This window comes from Nestor notabilis, unplaced genomic scaffold (assembly GCF_000696875.1).
Source record: "Nestor notabilis isolate BGI_N333 unplaced genomic scaffold, ASM69687v1 scaffold12387, whole genome shotgun sequence".
Taxonomy (NCBI): domain Eukaryota; kingdom Metazoa; phylum Chordata; class Aves; order Psittaciformes; family Psittacidae; genus Nestor; species Nestor notabilis.
In genome coordinates this window covers 1-13,296 of record NW_009937879.1, presented here as the reverse complement: position 1 = coordinate 13,296, position 13,296 = coordinate 1, and the positions used below count along the sequence as shown (strand labels likewise).

General features: G+C 50.9%; 1 protein-coding gene across 1 annotated transcript; it reads left to right on the top strand.

The window, feature by feature from the left end:
- The first annotated feature begins 674 nt into the window (after positions 1-674).
- On the top strand, positions 675-10,524 carry PBK (PDZ binding kinase). The gene is made up of 7 exons (XM_010019058.1): positions 675-723; positions 1,014-1,104; positions 2,103-2,245; positions 4,776-4,945; positions 5,805-5,934; positions 7,735-7,911; positions 10,319-10,524. The coding sequence occupies exons 1-7, from the start codon at positions 675-677 to the stop codon at positions 10,522-10,524; spliced, it is 966 nt and encodes a 321-aa protein (XP_010017360.1).
- Positions 10,525-13,296: the final 2,772 nt, after the last annotated feature.

Genomic DNA, 13,296 nt, shown 5'->3' with positions numbered 1-13,296 from the left:
CACGCACACCCTCCCGCCCCCCCGATTTGGGACCCCCCTCACCCTCAGTGGTAGCACCCAGCAGTGCTCTCCTGTCCCCCCTGCAGCCCCGCTCACCCTGGAGGTGAGACCCTCAATCCCATCCTGTTGGGAGCAGCAAAGCGCCTTGGTGCCACATCCCCTGCTGGTTCCCTTAGGACACCCAGCCCAGGCTCTTGTGAGACCCTCAGTCCCATCCTGTTGGGAGCAGCAAAGCGCCTTGGTGCCACATCCCCTGCTGGTTCCCTTAGGACACCCAGCCCAGGCTCTTGCTTGGCTTCTGAGCCACCCCAGCCCTGTTACAGGGTTCACCCCACCTCTGCAAGCCGGCTCCGAGGTGATGAGCCCCGCAGGGACACAGTGGTGACAAGGGAGGGAGGAGCTGGGTGTGCAGGAAAGCACATCCCTGCATCAGCTCTCAACCTGCTTGCTTAAAGGAGCTGGGAGAAGCCAAATGAGCTTCCCAGCAGGCGTAATTTACGAACTTTATGTCCTTTAGCGTACCGCTGTGGTGCCTGTAGTGCTGCTGCCTGGGTTAGGGGTAGAGCCCTGCACAGCTTGTGCTCCCAGGTCCTTCCCTGGGGTTCCTCCAGCATTCTGGGGGGTGGAGATGTAACAGAAGTCTCTCCTGTGCTCTAGGGACCAGGTTTGCAGTGATGGAAGCCTTCAAGCCTCAAAACAACCTGGCCCAGAGGGAGAAACCCGGTGAGTTGTGTTCAGGCATGAGCCCTGTTTCCAGAGGGGCTGGGGGGGACATGGAGGGGATGGGTTTAACCCGGGCTGCTGCCACTCGCTTGCTTCTTCCCAGTGGGATGGGGGGAGAATTCGGGAGGATAACAGTGGGAAAACTCGTGAGTTGAGATAAAACTGGCATAATTGGTGAAGCAAAATGAGCAAAGGCAGCTCAGGAATCTGATCACTGCCTCCATCCCAGCAAAGCTGCTCTGACCCACTCCATGGGGTCACTCATGGGGCTGGGTTTCTTTTCTTTTTAGATGTGGGGCCAGTTTCTGTCACTATCCCAGCCTCCCCCTTCATGCAGAAGCTTGGATACGGCACTGGGGTCAACGTCTACCTGATGAAAAGGTACCTGTGAGAGCACAGAGTGAGGTGGTGCTTGGAAATGGGGCTTGGTGTCCTTTTCCTCTATAAAGATACAATCATAGAACCACAGACTGGTTTGGGTGAGAAGGGACCTTAAAGCTCATCTATTTCCAACCCCTTGCCACATGCAGGGACACTTTGCTACAGCAGGTTGCTCTAAGCCCCGTCCAACTTGGCCTTGAACACTGCCAGGGATGGGGCAGCCACAGCTTCTCTGGGCACCCTGTGCCAAGGCCTCACCACCCTCACAGGGAACAACTTCTTCCTAAGATCTCATCTCAATCTCCCCTCTGTCAGGTTAAAGCCATTCCCCCTCATCCTGTCCCTACAGGCCCTTGTCAAAAGCCCCTCTCCAGCTTTCTTGCTGGCCCTTTTAGGCACTGGAAGCTGCTCCAAGGTCTCCCTGGAGCCTTCTCTTCTCCAGGCTGAACAAGCCCAACTGTCTCAGCCTGTCTCCAGAGCAGAGGTGCTCCAGCCCTCAGAGCATTGACCTCCCATGCTGCCTGCACCCCTTCAACTGGGCATGTTATCACGGAAGGGGGGTGGGACTTACAGCTGTCCCATGTGTGCTGGAGGTGTCAGTGCTGGAAAGGAGCCCATTGTTTTGGGGTAATCCCTTCAGCCTTTCCCCGGAATTGGTGTGCTGGGGGCTATTCCTGGCTCTGCTGTGGCCTGCTGGGCAGCTGCCTCCCTCCTTGAGCCTCTGGTCCTCCAACAGAAAATGAGAATCGATACAAATCTCCTTTTCTAAAACACCTGGAAACTCACTGGAGGAGCTCTGTGGATGGGGCAGGCATTGCACACACCTCTGCAGTGTGCACGTTGGCAGGCTTTCATTTATTTCAGCATTGTTCTTTATTAATTCCACAAAATAAATGCAGATGCTCTCCAAAATAGTTCCTCAATTACCTGTGTGAGCTTCAACCATGGTGCTACTTACCAGTGGGGTGGTTCTGAGCTGTGTGGGTTTTCCCATGCAGATCTCCCAGAGGTTTGTCTCGCTCCCCATGGGCTGTGAAGAAAATCAATTCCAAATGCAACAGCAGCCAGCAAAGCATCTATCAGCAGAGACTGAACGATGAAGCCAAGATCTTGAAGAACCTCCAGCACCCCAACATCGTGGGTGAGTTTCCAGCACAGTTTGTGTTGCTTAAATTGCAATCTGAGCCATTGGAGCTGATTCTGGAGCCGGGTGCTGTGACATGAGGTGGCTGCAGGGTTTCTCTGGGCTCCTTTCATACCGTGGGCTGTGGGTTCTGGACTCCCTGGGCCAGGCCCACTCTGGACCTTTTTAAATTAACATAACCTTGCCTTGTGTGACAGGGACTGCCAGGGCAGTGTGAATGGTGGCAGGATCGTGGAATTATTTAGGTTAGAAAAGACCCTTAAGATGATAGAGTTCAACTGTTAACCAACACTGCCAAGCCGACCACTAACCCATGTCCCTAAGTGCCACATCAACATGTTCTTTAAACCCCTCCAGCGATGGTAACTCCACTACTGCCCTGGGGCAGCCTGTTCCAGTGCTTGACAACCCTTTAGGGAAGAAATTGTTCCTAATATCCAATCTAAACCTCCCCTGGTGCAACTTGAGGCAGTTACCCCTTATCCTATTGCTTGTTACCTGGGAGAAGAGACCAACCCCACCTCGCTACCACCTCCTTTCAGGTAGTTGTAGAATGCAAAGAAGGTCTCCTCTGAGCCTCCTCATCACACTTGTGCTCCAGGCCCTTCACCAGCTCCACTGCCCTTCTCTGGACCTGCTCCAGCAACTCAATAACTCTTTCCAGTGATAAACTGAGCATGACCCAGCAATGTGCTCTTCAGCCCAGAAACCAATCATGTCCTGGGCTACATCACCAGCAGGTCCAGAGTGGGGATTCTCCCCCTGTGCTCCACTCTGGTGAGACCCCGCTTGCAGTACTGTGCAGTTCTGGTGTCCTCAACATAAGAAGGACGCGGAGCTGTTGGAGCAAGTCCAGAGGAGGCCACGAGGACGATCAGGGCCTGGAGCACCTCCCATATGAAGACAGGCTTAGAACACTGGGGATGTTCAGCCTGGAGAAGAGAAGCTGTGTGGAGACCTCAGAGCAGCTTCCAGTGTCTGAAGGGGGCCTGTAAGGATGCTGGAGAGGGACTCTTCATCAGGGACTGTAGTGGTAGGACAAGGGGTAATGGGTTTAAACTTAAACAGGGGAAGTTTAGATTAGATATAAGGAAGAAGTTCTTTACTGTGAGGGTGGTAAGGCACTGGAACAGATTGCCCAGAGAAGGGGTAAGTGCTCCCTCCCTGGCTGTGTTCAACGCCAGATTGGACAGAGCCTTGGGCAACATGGTCTAGGATGAGGCATCCCTGCCCATGGCAGGGGGGTTGGAACTAGATAATCTTAAGGTCCTTTCCAACCCAAACCATTCTATGATTCTTGTAGTTGAGGTTGGCGTTGGTCACCGACAGGTTGGTATCTGGGTGTTTCCTGACAGAAACAGGGTGGGACTCACAAGCTGCTGCTGTGTGCAGGCTGCCCAGGAGCTGAGAGGTGTTTCACTGCCAGCTTTGTGCTGTGGGGCTGCTCCAGCACAGGGAGAGTCCACAGTAACAAGGCAAAGGATGGGCAACCCTTTCATGGTGTCTGGGATGGCTTCCGTGCGTGGAATGAAGCTCTGGGTCCCCCGCTGCTGACATACCTTTGTGAGGTGGCAGTTGAGGCTCTGTCATGCTCTCAGTGGTAGGAATATTTTGAGGAGCTGCTTTAGTCTGTGTTTAATTTCTGCTCTTATCTAAAATCTCTTGTGCCAGTCAGAACAGCTTCCTCCGATTTCATCCTTTTATTTGTTCTTTAAACTATCTTGGTACAGTCAGTTGTGCTAGAAATGTTGCACGCAAGGAATTCTGTATCCCTAAAACAGCACATCTTGCTTCTGCCAGGAATTCAAGAGCAGAGATAGGCTCAGCCTCTCACACTGCAAACACTTCACTGCTGCTTTTGTAAAAGGTGCCGTAAATCACTTATGGAATAACTCTTCAGCAATGCCATTATGCAAGATGTTACCATTTATAACTCCACCCAAAGAGTATTGGTTACGGACAGGAGTAAATCACGGAGGAAGAAAGTTTACATGACCGTGTATTAGTCTTGACCTTGTGAAATGGCCCCTGCGAGATGAGGGCTTGGCTTCCCTTTCCCAAAGGCCCCCCCCCCCAGCCTTTGTCTTGCTCCTGCAGCTCCTTATCTTTGCAAATGGGCATGTTGGTCCTGCAGATGTGCCGCTGCTCTCCTTTCTCCTGGTTCTCCACCCTGCAAAGATCAGGGCATACCTTCCTGCCCTAGGCACAGGGTGCACAGCTGACCTGGGAAGCAAGAAGGGGGATGTCTGTGGGCCCTCCTGGAGGAGGGAGCTCCTTTCTCACGATGAGGTTTGTGGCTCCGGGCTGTGCAGGTCACTGTGGACATTCCTGTGGTTCACCTCACCACATAAAGCTGCGAGCAGATCCCCTGGAGAATGAATTTGTTTGAGATGGGTTGCAGCATCTGGGAATGCACCAGGAAAGCACCTGGGCAGCAGCCCCAAATGCTTTGGCTCCATCGGGCCGGCAAGCATGTGGCAATGCTGGTGCCTGCGTCGGCTCTGTAATAAACGATCTTTGTCGGCAGGTTACCGCGCGTTCACTGAGGCCAACGATGGAAGCATGTGCCTGGCCATGGAATACGGAGGAGAAAAATCGCTCTGTGACTTGATTGAAGAAAGAAGTGCAAAACGGTTGGGCCCTTTCCCTGCTGCCACTATCTTCAAAGTCGCTCTGAGCATGGCGAGGGGGCTGAAGGTATGTTCAGCGTTAATCTCTAGCTGTTCTGTGTGGAATTGTACACACTGGGGACACTGGAAAAATAAAGGGATTCAGTGTGCTGTGCCAGCAGATGGAGAGCAGATGCTTGGTGGTGTTTTTTTCACCAGGGTACTGTACAAGGTGAAAACTGAGCCCTGAGGCTTGAGATGGAAGTAATATAACAAGAGATGCAACAAGAGGTTTTGTCATGGATGTTCTGCTGCCCTCCCTTGGAGCTACCTGCTGTGCCTGCTTGCTAGCCAGGCGAGGAGGTTGCCTGCTGGCTCTTGCATCCTTATTGCCACCCCAAGCAGTTGCAGGGAGCTGGTCTTGGCAGGGAAATTGGTTAACTGATGCTGCCAGCTGGTGCCACTTGTGTCCTTCCTCTCAATGTGCTGCAGCAGCCACGGCATTGAGGTTGTGTTTAGGGGGAAAAGGTGGGGAAATGGGGACTCTAAACCAGAGCATGGCTTCTGAGACTCTCCTGGGCTATGCCAGTGCTCAGGGTAAAGCACAGGTGGCAGGGACAGTCCAAGGAGATGTAGCTCTAAGCTCCCAGGATAACACAGACCTGCACTTGGCCATCAGCTAATGCCTGCGCTTTGAACCCACTCTCAAGGGCTTGTTGCTAGAGATGCTTATCACAGCCTTTCACTAAAACTCAACAGTAAGCCTCCAAAAGTATGCTGGGTGGAAGAAGCTTCTATGTGCCTTGTAAGTGTAAGTAAGTGTTGACCCATCTTTGGGGTTTTAAATACATATTTAAGAAGCTGATGCTTTGCTGTGCAAATCCAATGGCTCTTCCTGCCTCTCCACAGATATAAGTGGGTATTAACAGATTCTCTCTGCCTCTTAGTATCTGCACAATGATAAGAAGTTGCTCCATGGAGATATCAAGTCTTCCAACGTGGTCATTAAAGGTGACTTTGAAGCCATCAAGATCTGTGATGTGGGAGTGTCCCTGCCCCTGGATGAGAACATGACTGGTAGGTTGGGCTGCTGGGAAGTGGATCTGGATGCTTAGTAGTTGCTTGAGGTTGGCTCCAGGAGCAGAGGGAACGCACTTGCCCTCCTCTGTCCATGGAGAGGAGGACTGGCAAGTTGTTCACACCCTGCATGGTGAAGGGGATCTCTGGAAGGTCCAGCTTTAATTTTCCAGACCTGTGACATCCATCTCATGCTCTCCAGCACTTGTACATGGACACAGGATACTGGATCAGGTCCTGCTAGACCTGGCTGAGGAGGTGCTCTTGCCAGAGAGCCAAGTAAATGAATCCTTCTTGTAGGGCTAGAAGGAAGCACAAGCCAAGTGTGAGTGTTATAAAGACTTCATGTAAACGAGAAGCAGATGTCTAATGGCGTCGTGGCTTGGCTGTGAGCAGCGGGAATGTGTTTGGGTTAATTACAAGAATGCTTTTCTCTGCCGCTTTACACAGCGCTTGGGCCTGCGACAGCCTCATAATTTATAAAGCTGCCCCATTACATTTTTATTAGTAGCTCTTCCCTTTCATAAGGAGTGAGAGAGCTGGAGGCAGCGCCCCAGCATAATCTCCTGGAGAGGAGTGTGGCTCAAGGATCAGTTTTGGGGCTGGTTGAACAGGAAGAAGTCCTCTCCACCCAGCCCCGATTTTGGCTTTGCCTTCTCATGGTCTGGAGGAGACAGCAGGCACCCGACAACAGCGAAGGGGCTGGTCCTTGCCAAGGATTAAAGCACAACAGCCCCTGAAGCATTGAGGGATTTGGGCATTTGCTTGTTGTTACAGGCCAGGCTTTGACAACCAGCCCCATGAGACAAAAGCTTCTTAAACAGTTTGAGATTGCCAATAGCTTGGGAGAGTGGGGAGAAATGTGGGACCTCCTCTTTGGAACAGGGCATGAGGGATCAGGTAAGAGCTAGTGCTGCCTCCGTCAGGCTAAGAGCTGATTACTTCAGCTCTCCTGAGGCGAATTAAGATCAAGAAGGCATCAAATTGAACAGAGTGATGAGAACTAGAGAAAACCGCATCCAGCTCTGGGGCCCCAACATAAGAAGGATGCAGAGCTGTTGGAGCAAGTCCAGAGGAGGCCACGAAGATGCTCCAAGGGCTGGAGCAGCTCTGCTATGGAGACGGGCTAAGAGAGGCTTTTAACAAGGGCCTGCAGGGACAGGACGAGGGAGAATGGCTTTAAACTGACAGAGGGGAGACTGAGAGGAGATCTTAGGAAGAAGTTGTTCCCTGTGAGGGTGGTGAGGCCCTGGCAGATTTTTTTTTGGCAGAGGTTGCCCAAAGAAGCGGGGGCTTCCCCATCCCTGGCAGTGTTCAAGGCCAGGTTGGACGGGGCTTGGAGCAACCTGTTCTAGTGGAAGGTGTCCATGCCTGTGGCTGGGGGTTGGAACAAAATGGTCTTTAAGGTCCTTTCAACCCAAACCGGTCTGGGATCCTATAAGATAAAATAATGATAAGATAAAGATAAAATAAGATGATGGCTTGGTTCTTCTCTGCATGGCCTCAGACCTCATGGAGGTTTCTCTGCAGCCCCCAGCGTGTGTTGCTGAGCCTGAGAAAAGAAACATGAGCCCCACTGAGTCTGGCACTTCTGCAGAGCAAGATGCAGGTCATGGGGGATTTGAGACTATGCACATGTGAAAGAAAAATAGGTTCAGGCCCACAAAAGATCCTGCCCTGTGGCCTTGGCACACCTGAGCTAATAACTGACAGGCTAACTCCCTGCTGTGTGTTGAGCTGTGACTGCATCTCAGTGTTTGTGAGTCCCAGCAGGACTCAAGCCATGTCTTTTCCTTTCAGTGAGTGACCCTGACATGCAGTACATTGGCACTGAGCCCTGGAAGCCCAAGGAAGCTCTGCATGACGATGGCATCATCACCGACAAGGCTGACATCTTCCCTTTTGGGCTGACTCTCTGGGAAATGATGACCCTCTCTGTGCCCCACCTCAACTTGGGTGATGAGCCTGATGACGGAGGTTTGTTTCCATATCTTGCCGGTGAGCAAGTTTTGCTCCTAGAAATGCTTTCCTGTCTTAGGAGGATTGATACCCCCACAGTGCTGGGTCTCCCTCAGGTGCCATCTGAAGGGCTTTGAAGTCATCTGCCTGCACTGGCTTCATCTCCCAATGCTGGGGAGCTCACTGAGGAGTTTGCTGCAGCACAGAGGTGCTCAGCACTACCCCAAGGCCACTTTCAACTTCGTTTAGGTTTTTAAATCCAAAAGAGAAGTTGATAAATGATGGTAACTAGTCATTGCAGACCAGCTGCTAGTCTAAGAGCTCACCTTGACCTTCAGCTGCTTGTCAGCACAGAGAGGTAGGCTTCAAAGATGTCCTTGAGCTGAAGGGCTGCTTCCCTGAGAGCCATGCAGCACTCTCAGCCATGCTCTGGCTCCATCCCACATCCATGCAGCACAGAAGGAGTTGGCCAGGCTGTAGCTGTGTGTGGTTGGTGCTGTTGAGATGCCACTAAAATAATGTGGCCAGAAAATATTTAAAATGATGTCATACTTGAAATGATACACAAGATTATTTGAGCCTTTTGGAGCAGAGAAGCTAAACCAAATGTGCTGTGCCATGGCCAGGGTTAGGATTGCAAATACCCTCTTGGCACTGACAAAGCATGGGGGAAGCAGGAAGAGTTACTCTGGGCACCTCCTGTGTGCCTGTGAGGACTGGCCATAGAATTACAGAACCATTCAGGCTGGAAAAGACCTTTAAGCTCGCTGAGTTCAACCACTAACCCAGCTTTGCCAGGCCCACCGCTAAACCATGTCCACAAGTGCCACATCTACACATCTTTTAAATACTCCCAGGGATGGCAACTCCACCACTGCCCTGGACAGCCTGTTCCAGTGCTTGACAACCGTTTAGGGAAGGAATTTTGCCTCATATCCAGTCTAAACTTCCTGTGGTATAATGTGAGGCCATTCCTTCTTGTCCTATCACTTGTGACTTGGGAGAAGAGACTGACGCCCACCTCGCTACAACCTCCTTTCAGATAGTTTTAGAGAGTGAGAAAGTGTCCCCTAAACCTCCAGTGCTCCAGACTAAACACCCCCAGGTCCCTCAGCTGTTCCTCATCACACTTGTGTTCCAGACCCTTACCAGCTCCATTGCCCTTCTCTGGACCTGCTCCAGCACCTCAATGTCTTTCTTGTAGAGAAGGGCCCAGAACTGAACACAGGATTCAAGGTACAGCCTCACGAGTGCCCAGTGCAGGGGGATGAGCACTGCCCTGGCCCTGCTCGCCACACTATCGCTGACACAGGCCAGGATGCTACTGGCCTTCTTGGTCACACCCCTGTTCAGAGTTACATGGAGCAGACAGTGCAGGGGGGAGCAGATGGGATGGGCAGAGGGTGCTACTGTTACAGTCTGGGGATAAGGTTGTGCCCTGGAGCACCACAAAACTAAAAATCTTACAGGCTGTGCTGGGAAAGCTCCTCTTGCCAGAACCTTCACCCTGGCATGGCCCACAGGCTGGCTTGCGTTGTCTAACTCCACCTCCAGGCTGCACAGCTTTTTCCCAGCCAGCTCTGCAGGGGTGACTCAGTTATTCTGCTGGGAGAGAGGGGGTAGATACAGCTCAAAATATGGAATTTAAACCAAACAAAAAGTAATGATGTATCCCAGGCAGTAATTAGTGCTAACAGGAATAGCAAAGCTGACATGAAGGTCACATCCTACTGCATACCGGCAAGGCAGGACTTGGGGATACTGGCGGATGGGGAAAGCTACACAGAACCTGGCAGTGTGACCCGTTCACCTAGGTGTAAGCACAGAAACCAACCATGTCCTGGGCTGCATCACCAGCAGGTTGAGGGAGGGGATTCTCCCCCTCTGCTCTGCTGAGACACCCCCTGCATAAGAAGGATGTGGAGCTGTTGGAGTGAGTCCAGAGGAAGCCACAAAGATGCCCCAAGGGCTGGAGCACCTCTGCTATGGAGACAGGCTGAGAGAGCTGGGCTTATTCAGCCTGGAGAAGGCTCTAAGGAGATCTTAGAGCAGCTTCCAGTGCCTCAAGGGGCCAGCAAGAAAGCTGGAGAGGGGCTTTTCACAAGGGCCTGTAGGAACAGGACAAGGGGGAATAGCTTTAATCTGACAGAGGAGAGACTGAGATGAGATCTTAGGAAGAAGCTTTTCCCTGTGAGGTTGGTGAGGCCCTGGCACAGGTTGCCCAGAGAAGGTGTGGCTGCTCCATCCCTGGCAGTGTTCAAGGCCAGGTTGGACAGGGCCTGGAGCAACCTGCTCTAGTGGAAGGTGTCCCTGCCCGTGGAAGGGGGTTGGAAGTAGGTGAGGTTTAAGGTCCCTTCTAACCTTAAACCTTGTGTAAGGGACAAGGGACAGTAAAACCCCATGACTTTGCCACCTTGTTGTCCAGATGAATCTTTTGACGAAGACTCCTTTGACGAGGAAGCATACTACAACGCCCTAGGAACACGTCCAGCCCTCAACATGGATGAACTGGACTCATCCTACCAGCACATGATTGATCTCTTCTCTCTCTGCACCAGTGAGGACCCCAAGAAACGTCCCTCAGCCGCATGCATCGTGGAAGTCCTAGAGGCAACTCTGGCCCAGGGGTAAAAGCATGGGAGCTCGAGCACTCAGGGATTAAGTTAGAAGAGACAGTAAGTCTACTGCAGTGTTTATCCTTCTAGTATGTGAAAACTGCGCTATGTACTTAAAACGAGGGCCTAAACTCATTAAACACTAACGCCTGTTTTAAGGACATCTGAGGCAACTGGGGCTTGCCCTGCTCTTAAAGCAATCCCTTCCCACATGCATTCGGGTCCTAAGTAAGCCACATGCTCTGCCCAGTAGTTTTACTTTAGTTGTGTTACACACGTTTCTAAACCCTTCCCCCTCTCTGCATTGAATTAACAACAGTTCTGTGACTGAGATGTTAATAAATGTATTTTGGTTTATCTCAGGGTGAAAGGGGTGTTTTTTCTCTCAAGGAGTGTGCGTATGACTGATAAGTATGTACAAGCTTTAGAGGGCTCTTGTGTAAAGTATTTGTGCTCCTGAGGTGGGTGGGGGCAGCAGCCCCCAGGTAACAGTATACTACCAAGGGAGAGCAGCTGCCTGCTCAAAAAGGTTTTCTGGCACAATAGGCTGTCACACAGAATCATACCACAGGAAAAGAGGGTGTAAGATAAAACTACATTTCGTACTCCTCTGTGCATAAATCTACCATTTGCTTGTACTGAGGCTCCTACCCCAGACAAAGCCCTTTACCACACAGCGCTCAGAATTACGTACCCACACATTGAGGAGGAAAGAGCCATCTTTATATTAATTAAATCTTTCAACAAAATTAAGTTATTTGTAATAGAATTTAGTTTTAAAAGTAACAAACCCACCTGAAATCCAAGCAATGTTCCACTAAAATCTAACACAACTGTACACAAAGTGACCCTCCCCTTCGCAGGGGAGGAAGAACTAGCGCTCAGCATTTGGCCAGGTAACAACTCTCAAGTGTTACTTTAAGCCACACAAATTCTCTCGGGTGATTTCAACAAACCTCAACTTGAAATCACCAAGTTGAATCAGTTGTTATAAATGAAGTTGTAAACGAGGAAGTTGGGGGTTCGGCAGTATTTCGTGGCAAACAGCTTGCCATCTGGTGTTGGGTCAGAGAAGGCGATTTCCTCAGTGCTCAGGTAGCAGCCGTACATGAACGTGCTCCTGAAAGAGAGAGCAGAGCTATCAGCACATGGCAAACAACCACTGGGAGGTTTTTCCCCCACTCCCTCTGCTGCGGGGAGCTGTTAGTGCTTCACTTTGCTTTCAAACTGCAGATCAGTGCAAGATGCCAGTTTGCTCACAGATTCTGGTGTAATCAGGAGGCAGTTTAAAATGAGGAAGAAGGATAATTTAAGACCAAATACAGGCAGAAAACCCACACAGGCAGTTTTATATGGGAAACCAGAGGTTTTGGTTCAGTATCTTGGAGCTGATCCCAAGTGACATTCACCATGGGAGCGCCAGCACTCTTGGGGGCACTCACAGTCAGAATCATCAAATCCCAAGATGGTTTAGTTTGGAAGGGACCTCAAGGCTCATCCAGTTCCAACCCTCTGCCATGGGCAGGGACCCCTTCCACTAGAACAGGTTGCTCAAAGCCCCGTCCAGCCTGGCAGGTCCTGCAGAGCTGGGAGGCATCATGTCACAGAGGTGGCACATCAAACACTAACCACAGGAGAAAGCAAAGGCTGGACATGGGTTGATGGATTTTCAGAATACTGAGCTCCAGATACACTCATGTATGATGATATATATTAATATATACATACTCAGACTTCATACATCTGTATTTTATACACAGATAGCAAGCAGATACAACACAGAGAAGATACATGCTGCTACAGGCCTTGGATTCCCAAGCTCAGCCCAAAGGCAGCCCATAAAAACTTCCCCTCATTAGTAAGCCTTCCTCCCAGTGTGCTCTGAGATTGAAAAGCTCAGAATTTCCTGCCTGGAAAAAACATCAAGTGTTTGGGCCCATCAAATTATCCAGCAAAAAAAATCGAAATATATTTCCCCCCCAACAAGCAGTGTTTCTTGGAAAGCAGTCTGTGTAGCTCTGCTTTCTGCTTGTACCCAGCAGTTAACAGCTTGGTCCATGCTTGTGTCAGATTTTAAATCATTTAAATATCAGATATACATGGAAATCTGTCCACATAACATCCTTCCACTGCAAAGTGCAGATTCCAGACTTGCTCAGTGATACACATTTCTCCCTTTCCATAAGTTCTTTCTCAACACATTTTGCTGCGGTCATCACTTTTCCCTCTGCACGGATAAACCCCAGCCAGGATCCTGGCTCCCTGCTGCCTCATACCTGACCACGTCCACCATGCGCCGGGCGATGCCCTTCCCACGCCTGGGGCCGAACACCCAGATCCTGCTCACACCGCAGATGGCAGGTTCCGGCTCCGTAGAGCAGCACCAAGCCCGCTGTGGCTGCAGGGCATCCTGGCCAGGCGATCCCGGCGTGGGTCCCGGCTCACACAGCACCCGGAAAGCCTGCAGGGATGAGTGGAGGCATCAAACTGATCCTTCCTCATGGATGCATAGACCTTCCCGTGCTCCCAGCCTTGCCTCCTGCTCTCCTGTGAGGCAGGACACCACATACAACTGCACCCAAACCCGGGGCAGACACTCAACACTCGCTGCAGTATCGGCCCTGCAAACCCAACTAACTCTTGCCAACACGCTCCCAGACAAATGCACAGACTTTTCCTTCAGTTCCTTCTTTTTTTATCATTGTTTTATGGGTGACTTTTTGTATTTATTTCCTCTGTTTTATTTTCCCCCCTCCTGTGCTAAGCTAGGATTTCCAGTACACAGCCT

What these genes read in the sequence shown, in the direction of transcription:
- PBK (XM_010019058.1), top strand. Translation starts at nt 675, where the DNA reads ATGGAAGCCTTCAAGCCTCAAAACAACCTGGCCCAGAGGGAGAAACCC. An exon ending in AACGTCTACCTGATGAAAAG is followed by an intron (nt 1,105 to 2,102) that starts GTACCTGTGAGA and finishes TTTCCCATGCAG; the next exon opens with ATCTCCCAGAGGTTTGTCTC. An exon ending in TGATGAGCCTGATGACGGAG is followed by an intron (nt 7,912 to 10,318) that starts GTTTGTTTCCAT and finishes CTTGTTGTCCAG; the next exon opens with ATGAATCTTTTGACGAAGAC.